Source organism: Triticum aestivum, chromosome 3A (genome assembly GCF_018294505.1).
Source record: "Triticum aestivum cultivar Chinese Spring chromosome 3A, IWGSC CS RefSeq v2.1, whole genome shotgun sequence".
Classification (NCBI taxonomy): Eukaryota; Viridiplantae; Streptophyta; class Magnoliopsida; order Poales; family Poaceae; genus Triticum; species Triticum aestivum.
The window spans coordinates 708,209,312-708,226,272 of NC_057800.1; the positions used below are offsets into that span (position 1 = coordinate 708,209,312).

General features: G+C 45.0%; 1 protein-coding gene across 1 annotated transcript; it reads right to left on the minus strand.

The window, feature by feature from the left end:
- Window positions 1–15,212: 15,212 nt before the first annotated feature.
- Window positions 15,213–16,118, minus strand: LOC123059320 (oryzain alpha chain-like). The gene has a single exon (XM_044481911.1). It carries the CDS (start codon window positions 15,960–15,962, stop codon window positions 15,357–15,359), a length of 606 nt encoding a protein of 201 aa, XP_044337846.1. The 5' UTR covers window positions 15,963–16,118; the 3' UTR covers window positions 15,213–15,356.
- Between the last annotated feature and the right edge of the window lie 843 nt (window positions 16,119–16,961).

Below are 16,961 nucleotides of genomic sequence, written 5' to 3' on the forward strand. Positions count from 1 at the left end.
AACCTCCCGGTACTCCGGTAAAATCCCGATTTCACCCGGAACACTTCCGATATCCAAACCTAGGCTTCCAATATATCAATCTTTATGTCTCGACCATTTCGAGACTCCTCGTCATGTCCGTGATCACATCCGGGACTCCGAACTAACTTCGGTACATCAAAATGCATAAACTCATAATAACTGTCATCGTAACGTTAAGCGTGCGGACACTACGGTTCGAGAATAATGCAGACATGACTGAGACATATCTCCGGTCAATAACCAATAGCGGGACCTGGATGCCCATATTGGCTCCTACATATTCTACGAAGATCTTTATCGGTCAGACCGCATAACAACATACGTTGTTCCCTTTGTCATCGGTATGTCACTTGCCCGAGATTCGATCGTCGGTATCCAATACCTAGTTCAATCTCGTTACCGGCAAGTCTCTTTACTTGTTCCGTAATACATCATCTCGCAACTAACTCATTGGCTGCAATGCTTGCAAGGCTTATGTGATGTGCATTACCGAGAGGGCCCAGAGATACCTCTCCGACAATCGGAGTGACAAATCCTAATCTCGAAATACGCCAACCCAACATCTACCTTTGGAGACACCTGAAGAGCTCCTTTATAATCACCCAGTTACGTTGTGACGTTTGGTAGCACACAAAGTGTTCCTCCAGTAAACGGGAGTTGCATAATATCATAGTCATAGGAACATGTATAAGTCATGAAGAAAGCAATAGCAACATACTAAACGATCGGGTGCTAAGCTAATGGAATGGGTCATGTCAACCAGATCATTCAACTAATGATATGACCTCGTCAATCAAATAACAACTCTTTGTTCATGGTTAGGAAACATAACCATCTTTGATTAACGAGCTAGTCAAGTAGAGGCATACTAGTGACACTATGTTTGTCTATATATTCACACATGTATTATGTTTCCGGTTAATACAATTCTAGCATGAATAATAAACATTTATCATGATATAAGGAAATAAATAATAACTTTATTATTGCCTCTAGGGCATATTTCCTTCAGATGCTAGCTAAATGTGAAGAACAATGCCCTTGGGAACTATAGGCTTCCATATATACTAGATCAAAGGCAATTACATGAAAACCTACACATCAACAATTAACACATGTGAGGGCAGGTGGCAAGTGAGGCATTTACAACAATGTATATTGGGAAATATTATGTTGAAGAGATATGAGCCAATGAGAAGATGACACTAAGAGGTCTTCGTCAGTTAGTGAGGAAATATTAGAAAATGACACCTAAAAGGGGTGTGTTTGGAAGAGCAAGAAAATATTCTTTTGATATCATCTTATGGAGATGAAACTCCCCAGTACAATCAACTTTGGGATTTTGGACAGGAGCTGAAGAGATCCAATCCTGTGAGCACCTTTTTATTTTGTTGGATGATCTAGGGCACTTCAGAATATGCTATTTTGCATTTGATGCATGCAGAAGGGGGTTTCTAGCTAGTTGTAGGCCTATTATATTTCCAGATGGGTGTTATTTGAAGACTAAGTTTGGTGTAATTCTCTTAACAGCAATAGGAATGGCTTCTAACGATTGCATTTTTCCCTGTGGCTTTTGCTTTGTTGAAGTTGAGGACACAAGCTCTGGGAAGTGTTTTCTAATAGCTCTTATGGAAGATCTTGGGACTGTGCACAACACCCATTATGTCAGACAAACACAAAGTAAGATTCCAATCTTTAGTTTATGCATTTTTTCCATCATATTCCTTTAGTACTACATGAACCACTTATCGACTTCTCGACGACACATGTCCATCATGTACCTTTAGTACTACATGAACCACTTGTCGACTTCTCATAGTTAGAGGAAGAAGAATTCCTTCCATTTTCTATGCTAGCCTTTCGTTTCGATGAGCTAAGGCAGTATTACCATCAGGTAGCACTGCACCTTGTTGTTGCATCAATTTAGATTAGAAGAATCAATTTAGGTGCATTTGGACGTATGTAATGAAATAGATTATTTGCTTGCTGTGGAAGAAACTTAAGTAACAAAAATAGACTTTATCATAGACTCCTAATTAGTTCCATCAACACTAATAGGCCTACCAATTTTTTGCATGTTGGCATTTTCTTATTTCAGGAATCCTTAAGTAAGAAAGAATCTCTTATCAATTGTTGGAACCCTTGAGTAATGAAATGTTAAACCTGATCGATGACAATCTCAATTTTCTCCTTCCAAATTAGAGCCTCCTGGATATTGAATGCCGCCATCTGGTATAAGTCATAGAAAGATGACTACAACTAGTAGGATTATTAAGGATTCACATTAGAAAAACACATCAGACATGCATGACACTTCATTTTCTCGCCAATAAAAGAAGTTGCTCCAAATGAACAAATCATACAAGAGTGGCAAATAATGCTAGTATAGTGGCATTTTCAAGACCAATTGCAATAACAGTAGGTTAATGGTAGCTCAAATGGCAGTACAACAATAAAACAAGCTAATTATGGTGGTAGTTCAAGTCTATGATGAGAGAGGAATAGCGAATTGCTTTGGTACCGTGATGTGGTGGTGCTTCTCGCTTTTGTTGTAAACACTCAAGACGTAAAGCATCTGCGGTGTACAAAGAGAATAATTGGATTAAAGGTGATGCTGAGAAGAAGGAGGTGCAAGCATCTATGAACGAACAGAAGAGCTACGCATACATGACCATGGTGCATCTTGAGGTTGAGGCCCCTGTCCTCAACCCCAGTGGCGAATCTTGGAAGAAAATCGAGGGCGGGCTCAAAGTTAACGGTGTGGGAAAAAAAGCCACTAACTCCTAATTCTTTTGCCCATAGAAGGTTAAAATTTGCCAGAACTTTTTGAAATATGAGATTTTGAACCAAAAATTTGTTCTGTTTAACAAAATAGCCAATATCTCAAAATCTTGTAGCCCAAATTAGCTCAGAATTTTTCAGAATACTGCTGGGCACACATAGTATTTACTGATTTTTTGGAATTATTTGAAAAATATCAAATATTAGACTTTTCTAGCAAAATAGCAATCAGTTCGAACTAATTTAGTAACATGTTCGACCATACCACAAAGATTCATATTCGAAATCAATACAATTCACACACCAATACAGAAGGACTAGAGAAGCAACAACAATGATAGTAATCTTGCTTACTAATGGTATTGCAGAACAACTAGAATCCAATATATAGAAATAGATGCCCAATTATCCAACCGCAAGCCATCTGTCCAAATTAGCATAAGTATTAGCAATATAAAGGCACACCAATATAAAACATCAATAAGTGACTACTAACACTAGTAAAATTGAGATATACCTCTAAGAAATCACATTGTACTCACGAGGCAAGTGTCCATTGCGATCTTTCATTTTCTGGAATCGTATCATAATTTGAACATCGGGGATACTTTTGAATATCCTTTTCTCGCAATAGCACACCATTAAATCATTGAGCCAATCGTCTGATATCTTATTGCGCAAATCAGTTTTAATGATCTTCATTGCTGAAAGTATTCGCTCAACCGAGGAAATTGCCACCAGAAGAATCAATGTCAACTCGATGAGGCGATATACCAATTGGAAAGTTCTATGTTTTGTTGATCGAACCATCAACCGAGCAAGGGTAGAAACATCCTAGCATCCATTGAATTCATCACTTCTCCTAATATTGGTAAGGAATGTAGGAAGTTGAGTTCTTAGCAACAACCGTTCAGCTTGTGTAAAATCCTCAGCATAAATTTCAGCAAGTCGAATAAGTTTTTCAACATTAAACTTTGAGAAGTTGTTTGTTGGAGTAAGGCAAGACATGCAATCCACTAACTCGGTGTTAACTTCATTGAATCGGTGAGAGTTGCATCAAGAGCAACATTGAATATGCTAACCTTGAAATAATGATGTCGAGTCACCTTATTCTTGCTGCGAACAAATTGCCCCATAGCTCCTACAAGATCATCCATATTTGGCACCTCAATGCCATGTTCCTCACAGAAGTTGTTTGCTTGGTCGCATAATGACTCATACCCATTGTCCCTCATATTTTGCAAAGCTTCTTTCACATCCAAGATCAAACGCATGGCTTCAACAACATCTTGTTTCTTTCTTTGCAAAGCTTGTGATAGCAAATTAGTGATGCTCAACAAGTTTATTAAGAATAGCATGATGAACACAAACTGGAAGCATTCCATCTGTATGGTCAAACCTGAAGCTCCACCTTGAGAAGTGTGTTCCCGGGCATCGTCAACCACAATTGCAAGCACATCCACCACTGCATTCCACATTGTGTACATATGAAGCAATGTTCTAAGATGTGAGCCCCAACGAGTAGCTCCTGGTCTAGCTAGGTTAGTTTCTTGATGTAACCAAGTTCTAGATGATATCTTACAATTTTCCATCATTTCTATCAAGGTGTCTTGATGTTTTGCAAGCAATGCATCCTTCCTTTTGCAAGATGAACCCACCTGAGTAACTATCAAGGGAAGGTAGTTGAAAAAATCAGCAATAACTGGACAACACTGAGCCACTGTGACAACCACTAACTGCAACTGATGGGCAAAGCAGTGAACAAAGAAAGCATATGGACTCTCATCACGAATTAGCTTTTGCAAACCGTTGAATTCACCTCTCATATTTGAAGCCCTGTCGTAACCCTGTCCACGTAGCCTATTAATAGGCAGGCCATGGTACTCCAACACATGAACCAATGCTTCTTTAATTCCGGTAGATGTACAATCTGTGATGTGCTTAATAGCAAGAAATCTCTCTTGAAGTTCTCCGTGATCATCTAAAAATCTGCACATTTGGGAAGATACAAATTAAAAGATAGAAATGAACAATGACTATGCAAGTTTGGGAAGCTACAAGTTAAAGACAGAAATTCATATGCATTACCTCAAAATTATTGCCATTTCCTCCTTTATTGAGCAATCTCTAGCCTCATCAATAAGTATCGAGAATTTCTTATCTCCAAGCTCATCCTTGATGACTTTGGTTGCCTCCAATGCACAACATGTAGCAAGGTCTTTTTGAATATCTGGACATATCATAAGTGCATTGCCTTGCCCCTTATCAAATGCATCTTTCACATCCTTATTCTTGTCCTTATACTAGTCCAAGAACTCCCTGAAATTGCCTTTGTTGGTGGAATTGGAAGATTCATCATGTCCACGAAAAGCTTCCCCTTGAGCTATGAGATACCTTGCACAATCCAATGATGCAGTCAAGCGGATTTTATATTTTATATCAGCCTCTTTATTGTAAACTCGCATTCTGGTAGCCACATTGGCCCTTTGATTGTTGAAATCAACACATAAGCCCACAACAATGTTGTGGTAACTAGATGGACCACCAACATGTTTCTTAAAATTTCCCAAAGCAGTTTTCCAACGCTTGTAACCATCTACTGTAAATATATCATTGCCAAATCTAGCTTCTTGTGATGGATTCTTGAAAAGAAAACAAGGGAAACAAAAGGCAGCCTCCTTTTTCACACTATATTCCAACCAATCAAACTTATCTAGCCATTGTGGTTGAAAGGATCTCCAAATTTTACCGTCCAATCCCACTTCAAATTTATGCCCGATAGCTTTGTTTCTTTGTTTCAACAAATAAGCTCTCCTCACTTCACTTCGAATTTCAGGGGCATAATCTTCTATTGGTATTCGATCAGCCGGATCACCAAAAATCTGACTTGGATGGAATTCCAGTATATGATGCTTTGGTGGTTGGTTTGTGCTCTCATTAGTTGGGGGATTGGTAATCTCATTTGCATGGGGAATAGTGCTCTCATCGACATCGGTTGAGGGATTAGTGCTCTCATTTGTTGGAGTAGGATGAATTATGTTCTCAATAGGGGCTGGTTGAACAACAACATCATCTGGAGGAGCATTGGGTTCAGAAACAACAAGGGGGGCATTTGAATTGCTTGCAAACTAGCTGTGCAAAGTTTTTTTTCTCTTCATTTCTACAAACAAGAATGATGATTAGTACCGGGTTAATCTTATATACATAGCTAGCTATATTGGTTCTCTTCTCTAGTACTTGAACAGTTTAACTAACCACTATTAACAGCTAGCTACCATTAGTTCATTAGCATGAATTAGTAGCCAAATAGGAACCCAAATAGCTAGCTACAGAGTACAGAACTACAGACTACAGAATACAACCTTCAGGTTCAGCCGTTCAGGAGCTGTCGAGTAGAGCAGCGAGCAACAGCCGGATGGCGCAGCAGCTCAGATGGCCCAGGCGCCCAGCGACCAACTTTGCCCCCTGCTCTATTCCACGGCCACGTTGGGGAGGGCACGGGTCAGATGGAGATGCAGGCGCCGTTTTGGGGAGGGGAAAGTGACCAGATTAGGGGAGAGCAGTCCGGGCGCCGACTTGAGGAGGTGGGACGGCGGCGGCGCAAAGGAGAGGTCCGGCGACCGGCGGCGGCGCGAAGGAGGGATCCGGCGACCGGCGGCGAAAAGGAGAGGTCCGGCGACCGGCGGCGGCAAGGGCACCTGCGCAGAAGGGAGCGGCTCGGGTGGGACAAGCGAGCGACTGCACGAGATGGAGGAAGGAGCGTGCGCACGTTTCTCTGCTCTGGGAATTGATGTGCTGGAAAGGGCTATTGAGTGGCTGGGCTGGGCCTGGAAGTTTGAAACTAGTACTAAAAAAAAATTGGCATCGATGGAGGGCAGACTCAAGTCTGTTTAAGCCTGCCCAGAAGATCCGCCACTGCTCAACCCTGCAGTTGCCATCAATATGGAGGGACTTCATGGGGAGCTTGGGCATCTTGTGCGGAGGCTTATGCTTGAAATACGACTGCAGCTGGGTGGGTCTCCAGCACAAAGTAGCGCATGTGGATGAAGAAGCGGCCCATCATGCGGTGACCATCCACACCCATCGTAGATCAAAGGCGATGAAGAAGATGGCATCTTGTGGACGAGATCGGTGCCTACCAGGACGTATGGCTGGACGAAGACTTCACGACGCCGGGGCGCCGGCATGGCGGGACGGCCGCAGACAGTGGATCCGAGCCAGCGGCGGGCGGCGGCAACGGAAGAGAAGAGGAGAGGTATGGGGAGGTCTTGGGGCAAAGGTCACACAGATCCAGACAGAGATCCATGGGCGAAGCAGACGAGACCGCATGGTGAGGATGAGGCTGGCGGCAGAGAGACGAGGGGAAGGAGGTGTGGTGTGGAGAAAGCGTGACCAAGTCCAACCCGGAAAAGGCGGCCGCCTCCGGTCTCCTCAGGCGTCGGTCCAATCCATCTCGCAACGATGCTGGGCTCCCGCAACGCGGGTGTGGTGTTCGCCTGGCCGCCCCCGATATAGCCTAGTTATACTGTTTGAATGTGCTAAGAACATAAATACTTGATCTTGCTTTATTACTATGGATATCTAAACTAAATATAGTACACTTAGTGGCAAGCTGACTTATTGGTGCATATCATATATATCCGACTTAGTGGCAAGCTGGTATGGCATCTATGAAGTTTTGTCATTCTCAATGTTTTCAGTTCCATTTCAATGTTAAATTGCCAATTCTGCAGGTTTGGGCGCACGTATGCTTTACACATGCATGCTCTTCTATATACGGGGCGGAATAATAATAAATAGTATATAATATGACAGCAAATGAAATTATATCTCACATGACAACAAATTAGCTAGGAGATTTAACCCCCATATATAGTTGATAGGATCCGCTAGCTAGGACTAATACTCAAGCATTACAGGATACACCGCGTACAGCGGATCCAACATTAGAATGCGACATACATAACCCTTCATCTTTTTCATATCTCCGCTCAAGGCGAATGTATGTATCCCCCGTCCCACACCGGATGCCCCAAGAATTCTTAATTGATCAGAAGTTAATGCTATCGTTCAGCCTTCCATCACTATAGCTCTCCTCTGTCCCGTATCTGACTAGCAATACCTAGTGGGAGATGTTGCTCTTGTAGGGCTCTCTCAAGAGTCAAGACTTTCCTTCTATTTAATAGTATTTCCTTTCACTCGCTGCTATCAACCCCCACCACCACCGGTTACCTGCATTAGGGCGGTTTCATTGTAGGCGGGCGCTCATAACCCCCAATATACTAAACCTGGCCAGGTTTATTTTACCTAGATTTTTTAACTTTTTTTATCAGTGAAAAACAGATCAATGGAAACGCGACACCTTATTTACCGGGGGATATGGTAGGGTACAATTTAGGTGGCTTTAGCAGTTTAGGATGAGATATCCAACATACTCTTTGTAGCTCATCGGTTCACGTGCAATTTATGGGTTCGATTTGACTACTATCATCCAGCTTTTTCTCTGGATGATTGCATGCATGTGTTTGTGCATGGTGCATGCAGTGAATTTGACTATGTCTTCTGTACGTGCCCTGGGCTGAAAGGTTTTGCTGGTTCTGGGTGCCGCTGTTCGATGGGTTTGTCAGATAATGTGTCGACGTGTGTCGCTAAACCGTCTATGTTGCATTCTCTAGAAACCTCCCGTCAAATCGTTCCACCGCTGTGCCGTTCTATAAAGGCTCAGCCACTGCCCGGTCCTTCCTCCCAGCGCACATGCACAAGTAGTAGCACCTCCCGGAGAGCTGGGAGGGCTGCCCGCTGCATTGCTAACCGACGACTCCGACTCACCACCCGCCTTGTGTTCCGCTGCAGGCTGGACTACAGCTCCGGGACACCCTGCCACCTTGCTAGGCTTACCGCCGCATCGCTGGTCAGCGGCCCGGCGCGCCGCCCGCCTTGTGTCCCGATGCACGCTGGATGGCACAACTTCGGTCTTCGGGATGCCCTGCGGCGCCTCGAATCCTGGATTCTACCTCTTCTGGAGACAACGAGGAAGGCAACATGCAGCGACCCATCGGCTGGATGGCAGCTCGGGAGGCGTCCCAACCCCGCCGCCAGTGCGTGGAGAGCTCGCGGCCAGCACCATGAAGTCCTGCCTGGACGACGTTCTTGGGTGTGTACCTTGTGTCCTTGTGTGGCTGATGCCTCCCCAAGAACCTATTCCGCGTGGGTGCGCTAGATCGTAGGCACGCACGAGCATCCGACTCTTCGCACGCACGATTGTAGGCGCTGGATCGTGGGTGCGCTGGACCGCTCTCCATCGACTCTTCGCCGCTGCATGAGGCGTCTCCGCTAGCGCTCGACGAGCATCGGATCATCATCTTCTTCAAGGTACGGAGGGAATAGTTCTTAATACCGCAACGTGTTTTTTCTATCTCCGCAGTAGAGGAGTTATTTATCCAAAACCACCACATTATGGGCTAGGGTAACAACTTGGTACTACATTTGAGTCAGGGCACAAAAAACCACCAACTCTGCGCCTAACATATAACTCTGAGCACTAATTCTCCGATAAGCTCACGGAAACAGTGAAACTGACAGGTTGGCCCCACTTGTCGGGCTGACGTGGCGAAGACCAAAAACTTTGACCGACTGATGTGGCAAATGAGACTTGGGCCCCACCTGTCAATGACTAGAGGGTCATCTTCTTGACAACATTCTTTCTATCAGGCATTCCATCGAACACCTTCCGTGCGTTCATCCTCTAGTCACTGACGAAGGCACAGCATGCCATGGCGCGGGGAAGGGGCACGGTGCTCACCTTCGGCACGTATGCGTGCTCGGACGCGGGGAGGTAGCACTGGAGCAACGTCCTTCGTTAGCGGCAGCGGCCGATGAAGCATGGTGAGGCGAGGAAGACGGCTTGGGGACTCACAGCTTGTCGGTGTTGGCGGCAAAGGCATCAAGAGGACGCGTCGAAGCCTTGGGACTAGCTGCGAGGCACAGGGATTCACCGGAGCAGGAGATCGAGGCACGTTGGTGGTCGGACGTGAAGAAGACAACCGCGGCGTCGCCAATTTTGGATGTCCGGGTCCAAAAACTCCAGTAGGGGTGCTCAGGGAGGCATTCCGGTGCTCCCAGACAAGGTGGTGGGGTTGGAGTGGTCTCTCGCCATGAGAATGGTGGCCGGCGGCGACCGCGGATCAGGGAGGAGCTGCTATGGGCTCCGTGGGGGTGTGGACTGCGGCGGCCGATGCGGACGCCGTACGGGTCTTGGGCGCCAGATCCATGGAAGCGGGGTTGCGGGCGTCCACATCCGGAGCGAGCGGCGGCCGGCAAGGCAACCGGCCCGAGTGGTGCTGCTCGGGGTGAGGCGCGCATCGCCGGAGCGGCCTGGAAGAGAGGAGGAGGTTGATGGCGGGGGACGTAGCGTCTCGTCGGGCGTTGGGCTGCCGGCGGGGACGACCGTGGCGGCCGACCATGGCGGCGGAGGCATGGGTCCAGCCTGAGCATGGCCACTGGCGAGGTCTTCTGTGTTCACTGGTTGAAGAGAAAAAAAAGACAGAGAGAAGGAAGGAGGAGGTGCGTGAGGATGACAGATGGGACCTACGTCCACCTCAGCAAATTGTCCAGATAGGCATGCCACATCGTCCCGACATGTGGGCCCCACCTGTCGGTTTCGCTGTTTTCGTGAGTAAATTCGACTATCAGTGCTCGGCGTTACAGATTAACCTCATTGTTGATAGTTTTTTGTGCTTTGACTCAAATGTGGTACTGATCTGTTATCCTAACCCATAATGTGATGGTTTTGGGTAAATAACTCACAGCAGAGTATGAAACGTGCCTTTTCCGATCACATGGTCAATCTCATTCTCTTGTGTAGTGGCTGCCGGAGCATGCAGATGTACTGGACGCCGAGAAACTGCCAGCAGCTCGGCAACGACAGCTCGCCGTGGCGGCGCCTCAGAGTCGCCTGCCTCGGCGGCGGGGACTGGAGAAGCCACGAACAACGCCAGCCGCCGGTGCGTCTGCTTGCGAGCCTCCGAGACGCCAACATCGACGCGATGCTAGCAGCCGGCACTGGACGGGAGTGCAGGGCGGCCGTGCATGGTCACGGGAGCGAACAGTGCCACTGCCCCTGTCACAATGGCGACTAGGTGGGCGCAGCTCTGCACAATGTATAATGAATCGATAATCTTCAGTTGCCAAACATGTTGTGCAATGATGCGGCATCCGCTATACGATGGGAACCCAGAGATTGGTCGGGAGCGACGGACAATCTGGAGCAGTAATACCTAGGAAGGATAATTCAGTGTGTGACATGTGTTTGGTTAGTTAGCTAGCTTTTGCCAATCACGGTAGTAGGACCAAGTTCTCAGGTAGCAACCTGCTGGGTCAGCTCATCAGTGTGCTTTTGATTAGTACTACTTTAACAAACACCATCAGCTAAGATTGTTGCTTTTGTTTTGTCAAGGTGATTACGGAGATGATATGCAAATGCAATTCCCTCTTAAAAGGGGCCTTTCTCTTCCGGAGGTATTTTTTTGCTTACATAAAATATTTTACAATTAATAGTGACCGTATGCAGATTGCTAGCATTGTATCATTAGCACTATGAAGGTTTTTGTTTGTTTGTTCGACAAGATGAATAGATATATAATGCTCATAAGCACCGTGTGGAGCCTTTCTCTCTCAAGCTTAAATATAAGATTTTCACTTCTAGCTGCTCATTCAATGATTCAGATTTACTTATGTTTTTCTATTGGTTTTGTGTTCTGCAACAGGCAAGTACAAACATCTGGAGTTGGTATGCCATGATATTGCAGTGAGTTCTGTGATTTCACAAGTAGTTCCTCATTGATCATAAGATTAACTTCAGAATTTTGAACTCGATTTAGCTGTAGAACAAAGATGAAATTTCGTTCTTAGTGTTTAGATAATTAGTCCATCTTGGACACATATGGTCTTCCTTAAAGAAACTGGTATAAGATGTAGTTTTTCGACATAGTTTTTCCCCAAATCTGGGACTGATCTCCAGTTTTTCGTAAGCATTGATGGATCTCCTCGACACTAAGTATTAATTTCTCACATAATATGATTGTATTACTATTTGATACAACTGATTGTACAATGCCAATTTGTACTTAACTGGTTATACAATTGCTTCATTTAGTCAGTGAATAACTTCTACAAACATTTTCTACTGAAATCATAACCAGTAAATTTGGTTTACTTGTGATGCATGATTTTCGCATCTTGCTATCACCTAAAATTGGTATTTAATTATCGGTCTAAATTTTATTCTACCACTTTGATGAATCTGTCTATCTTTGACTCACTATTTAATTAGTTGATTACACAATTTCTTCATTTAGTTAGTGAAAAATGTTTTACATTTTGTACTTTAATCATATACCATTTTTTATTTGTGCTGCATGATTTTCCCATTTTGTTATTATTTAAAATTTATATTTATTTGACTAAAATTTATTTTACCATTTGATGAATCTGTGTTATCTTTGATCCTCTATTTTGAAGAGGTTTTTGTGCGTTGAGTTTTTTGGACTAATCTATGGCTGTCACGTTGGGGTGGATTACCAATTGTTTGTTGATGGGTGATCCATGTTTGGTTGTTGAGTGGGTGTAGAGTTAGATCGGTTTATTTCTTACGTTGCTACCTTTTGCATGATAACTGACGCGGCGCATGATATGGGTGTGACCACGTGTTCCCATGGATGCAGTTGCGCCCCGCAGGTAAAAACGTAAGGTGTGGTTAACATGAACAGTAATCCCATAGGAGGCTATACCAGAATGATCTTTGTGACTTCTTACTGCAGTACATATGGGTGAACTGCTTTTTAAAGGAGGATACCTCCGGCCTCTGCAACTCATGATGCACACAGCCCTCTTATTAAGTGTTCAAAGTTCAACAACATGTCTCAAGTTCAAGAAAGCAAATGAATAAAAAAGCCACACCTGGCAAAAAGAAAAAAGAGGCCACAACCGGCACAAAAAGGATAAGATGTCTAAACACCTATCCTAAGCGTGGATCGCCATTCAAATAGGTTGTAGGTATCCCGTGCGACCGTCTCCTATTGGCTGCACTCAGAAGTCATATGCTCCATGTGATCCGCAGGGCTGAGTAATGACCACGTACGGATCCAGGTAGACGTTCTGAAGATAACCTGCAAAAAGTTGGTTAATGTTTGTCTGTTGAAGGCAACATCATTTCTACATTTACATATGGCCCAAAGCAGTGCGCACACTACTACTCGAATATGTGCCATTGTGTACTATTAGAGATGTGCCATTGTGTATCGCTCTGTCTGTGACCATGCATTGGTATGATTGTAATAATAGATGATGTCTTCTTCAACTCTCTTACATATTGTTATGCCTCTCTTTAATTGATAGTGAATAACTATTTATTACTCTATTGTTTGGACCATAGTTTACATAGTTGCGACTTATCGACCGGCGCGGCGTGTCACCGCTTGGGCTAAGCTAGTAACACCCAATAACAACAATTTTGTCTGCACCGTGGCCATTCCCACCCTGCCCTAATATGGGCTCTCGTCCCATGAGGAAATCCTAGTGTTGCCGCTTTTGCAGCCCTTTGTTGTCCTTCACAGATAGCAGCAACAAATCGTTATTCTTGATCATGTTGAGGCCCTCGACAGCCCCTGCCGCTGCAAAAGCCTAGCAGGATCCGCATCATCCTTGGAACCAGACAACTGTATTTTGGTTTCATTTAGGTTTCCTCCAACTTCTCACATCAACATTGGGAATGTACTAGTACAAACAAATAAAAACATGGAATGGAATAACTAAGCAGAAAATTAGTTGGTACTAGCTAGCTACCTATCTTAACATGCAATCAAGTAGCAAATGAAATCACCCGTGGGTTTATATAGAGGGTTTCGTCTGTGCATCAATGAATGGTAATACACACATAAGCATGAGCATGAACAAAATGGGGGTGCGAAGAGCATGATAAACTCTAAACAGCAAGTACATTACAAAAACGTTTTCCACATACGCAACTGATAAAAGTTATGAGGAATTAGTCATCATAACTTTAATGTGCCGCATGCGTATCACCCTCTTGTGCTTATTCCTTGCTTCCATCCAATTCATGTTTTAACATGAATGTGGGGACACGAGATAAGTATGCACACATAGATCATAGGTGCATAATGCATGAGAGAAATCATTTTGCATTGGCCTCAACAATTGAAATATCTCACATGGATATTGAATGATACACATTGCTACACAATCTGGGAAAAAGTGATGATCTTCCTGTATATGTGCATCTTTAGCTACATCGACGGGTATTTCGCTTATTCAGGTTCAGATGTTGCACCACTTAACATAAGCATTATAAATAATGGGAAATTTCACTCACTAATGGCTAACTCTATAATCCTGGTGTCACGTTTTCTGTGAAATACCTTCGCATCTCATGGAATTCTACCTGGTCCTTCTCCAGTACTCGCCGAGAGAGCTGCACTGCCTGAACGCCGGAGGCGATTTGAGCAGCGAGCTCCTTTGCTTGCCCTTTCGGAAGGCCGGCGAAGTTAGTTTCGCCCACCGCGTTGGCGAGGTCGGTTCCCCGGTATACGCTAGCATGTACACCATGTGTCGGTGTCATATACAAGGGATACAATACATGAGATATACAGTAACTCTATACAGCCATTTATACACTGTTTAACATCTTCGCAGTGTATACAAGAGTTCGTAGCCTGACCTAGGAACAATATTCCTGGTGCAAAGTATCAGGCCAAATCAACAGATCCATGCATGAAGGTCCGGATATAATAGCTATAACAGAACATTGATTAAAAACATTTAAAGTGCCCACTGCCGAGGGGAGAATGTCGCCATGCTAATTGAAAAGAAATACAATGATTAAACATACATGGAAACTACAACTATTTATTGTTCAAACAAGTTTTTTCTTTCTGAGAATGAGATAAAACGATAAGGTACTAGTGTTGGAACTGCTTTCTGATTACCGATATCATAATTCAAGATGGCAACAACTTCCTGTTTTACAAGAGAATAGCTCTGCTCCATGTCTCCAATTGTTATCGTCCCCGTGAATATGTGCTGGAAGCTTTTTGCAAGTCTTCCAGAATAATAGTAGTTCCGTGAGGCGCTGGGCATGACCAAAATGAAAAATAGAAGCACTGTAGTGTGTCCCATGCGCCTAAACAAGGCAAGAATATAATCCAATCAGCACCAGTATATTCCTGCATGAAAGAATAAGCCTCTGCTCCTTCTCCTATCTTGCATAATGAAGCCATGTGCAATATTCAGATGTTGCTAAAACACTTCAAATACTTTGCTCAACTCTAGTAAAATAGTTTTTACAATGAGCCAACACACACACACACACACCGCGCGCGCGCGCGGTGAGCAGATATATATCCTAACAACTTCATCTATGAGAAAACCATCTACTTTTGTGTTAAAAAAGATCCTCTACTTTTGTTGGTATAGAAAACATTGGAGATACATGATGACAAATAAAAAAGCAATCCAGTAAATTCCCTTTCAACCAAGAATTAAATTAAGGGACGGGTAAATGCTTGCCGCAACAGCTCCTGGATCTCGCCTATCCTCTGTAATTTGGCCTCGGACGGCTCCTCCGGCCAGAACCCGCAGCAAACGGCTTCGAACTCCTCTTGGGTGAGATGGCTAAACTGGTTGAGGCATCTGTTGTTATTGTGGACCCCGATGGCGTAGCCAGCGTTGTGCTGGTCGATTTTGCGCAGGTCCTCCTTGAATATGGTGTACCGGTGCTCTTCGTGGGCGATGGAGCTGTAGGTAGTAACTGGTTTTCGTGCCTTCCACTCCGCGAAGATCTTGCGCGTTTCCTCCTCGCTCCTCCCCCTCTCCCAGGAGAAGACGGAGTAGCCTTGGTCATGCCACTGCCGGTCAATGAGGCCGAGCCTGTGCTTGAACATGGTGTACGCGCGCTGCTCCTCCTCATCGAGGGAGCTGTTGGTCGTGCCGTGCATGGCCTTCCACTCCCTGAAGATCTGCCGGGTCTCCTCCTCGCTCCTCTTCCTCTCCCAGCTTTCCGATGTGTCGCTGGTGGCGGCCGCCGTCGACACCAGCGACACCAGCAAGAGCAGCAACAGCGGTGACGCCGCCATGACCCTCCTCATGACGAGGGGATAAAAAAAAAGGCGAGCGGACTACGTACGTAGATGAGATGTGTGGAAGCTAGGGCGGGGCTCGATGGATCTCTCGTCGAAACGCTCGCTCGATCTAAGTTTATTTCTTTTCTATTTTCCTCCTCGCTTATCCAAAACTGCGGCACTACCGTGCTTATATACACGTATATACGCACGCAGCACCTGACTCAACATGACTCGGTGATGGACTCTATCACCTATTCGTGGAAACAAACCTACTAGTACACCAAAAACTCACATGGCCAACTCAATCCTAGTCTGAGTGTCTGACTAGGAAACATAGACCTACAACGAGTACAACTCCTAGCCAGACACAACCTGATAGCTAGTCAACCTATTGTAGAGTAAAATAGTGGTGTTCATATAACCATTTTCTCTCTCTCCTGGGCATGGCGACGACAGTTCCCATGGGTTTGAGCATCGTATGAGACCCTGATTTGATCGCGTTTTTCTCGCCGTGATTTCGGCCTTCCCCAATTCTTGCCCTGCGCTTCTTGTGGAACCGATAGTTTCTCGTTTCGCTGCCTCGTTCGGGGTGATTCGGGGGCAATCCTTGCATTGCTGCGCAGCCTTGGCGATGGCGGAATGAGTTCCTGTTGAGGCTACCAGTGTGGTGACGACGGGGGATGGTGGATGTACTGACACGCACGTGGATCATCTTCATTTGGCCGAGAGAGGTGGTGCTTTTGCATCGCCGCTGACCGTCCTGGAAGTCCCTGCAACCCTGCAGCGGCCCTTGATCCTACACGGGAGGCGGGTGTGTTAGAAGGGAGAGAGAGAATTGGTGGAATAGCTGTTGTATTGCTTGAGCCTCGTGGGCATATATATACGAGTACCAAGTCATCTTGGAGTACAAGGCAAGTTTGAATAAATCGTACGCTATCCTAGTTTCGTAAATAACAATGATACTGAACATCACCCCGCAGTCACAACAGTAGCGACGCAGAAGGTGAGACTGAAGAAGAATCC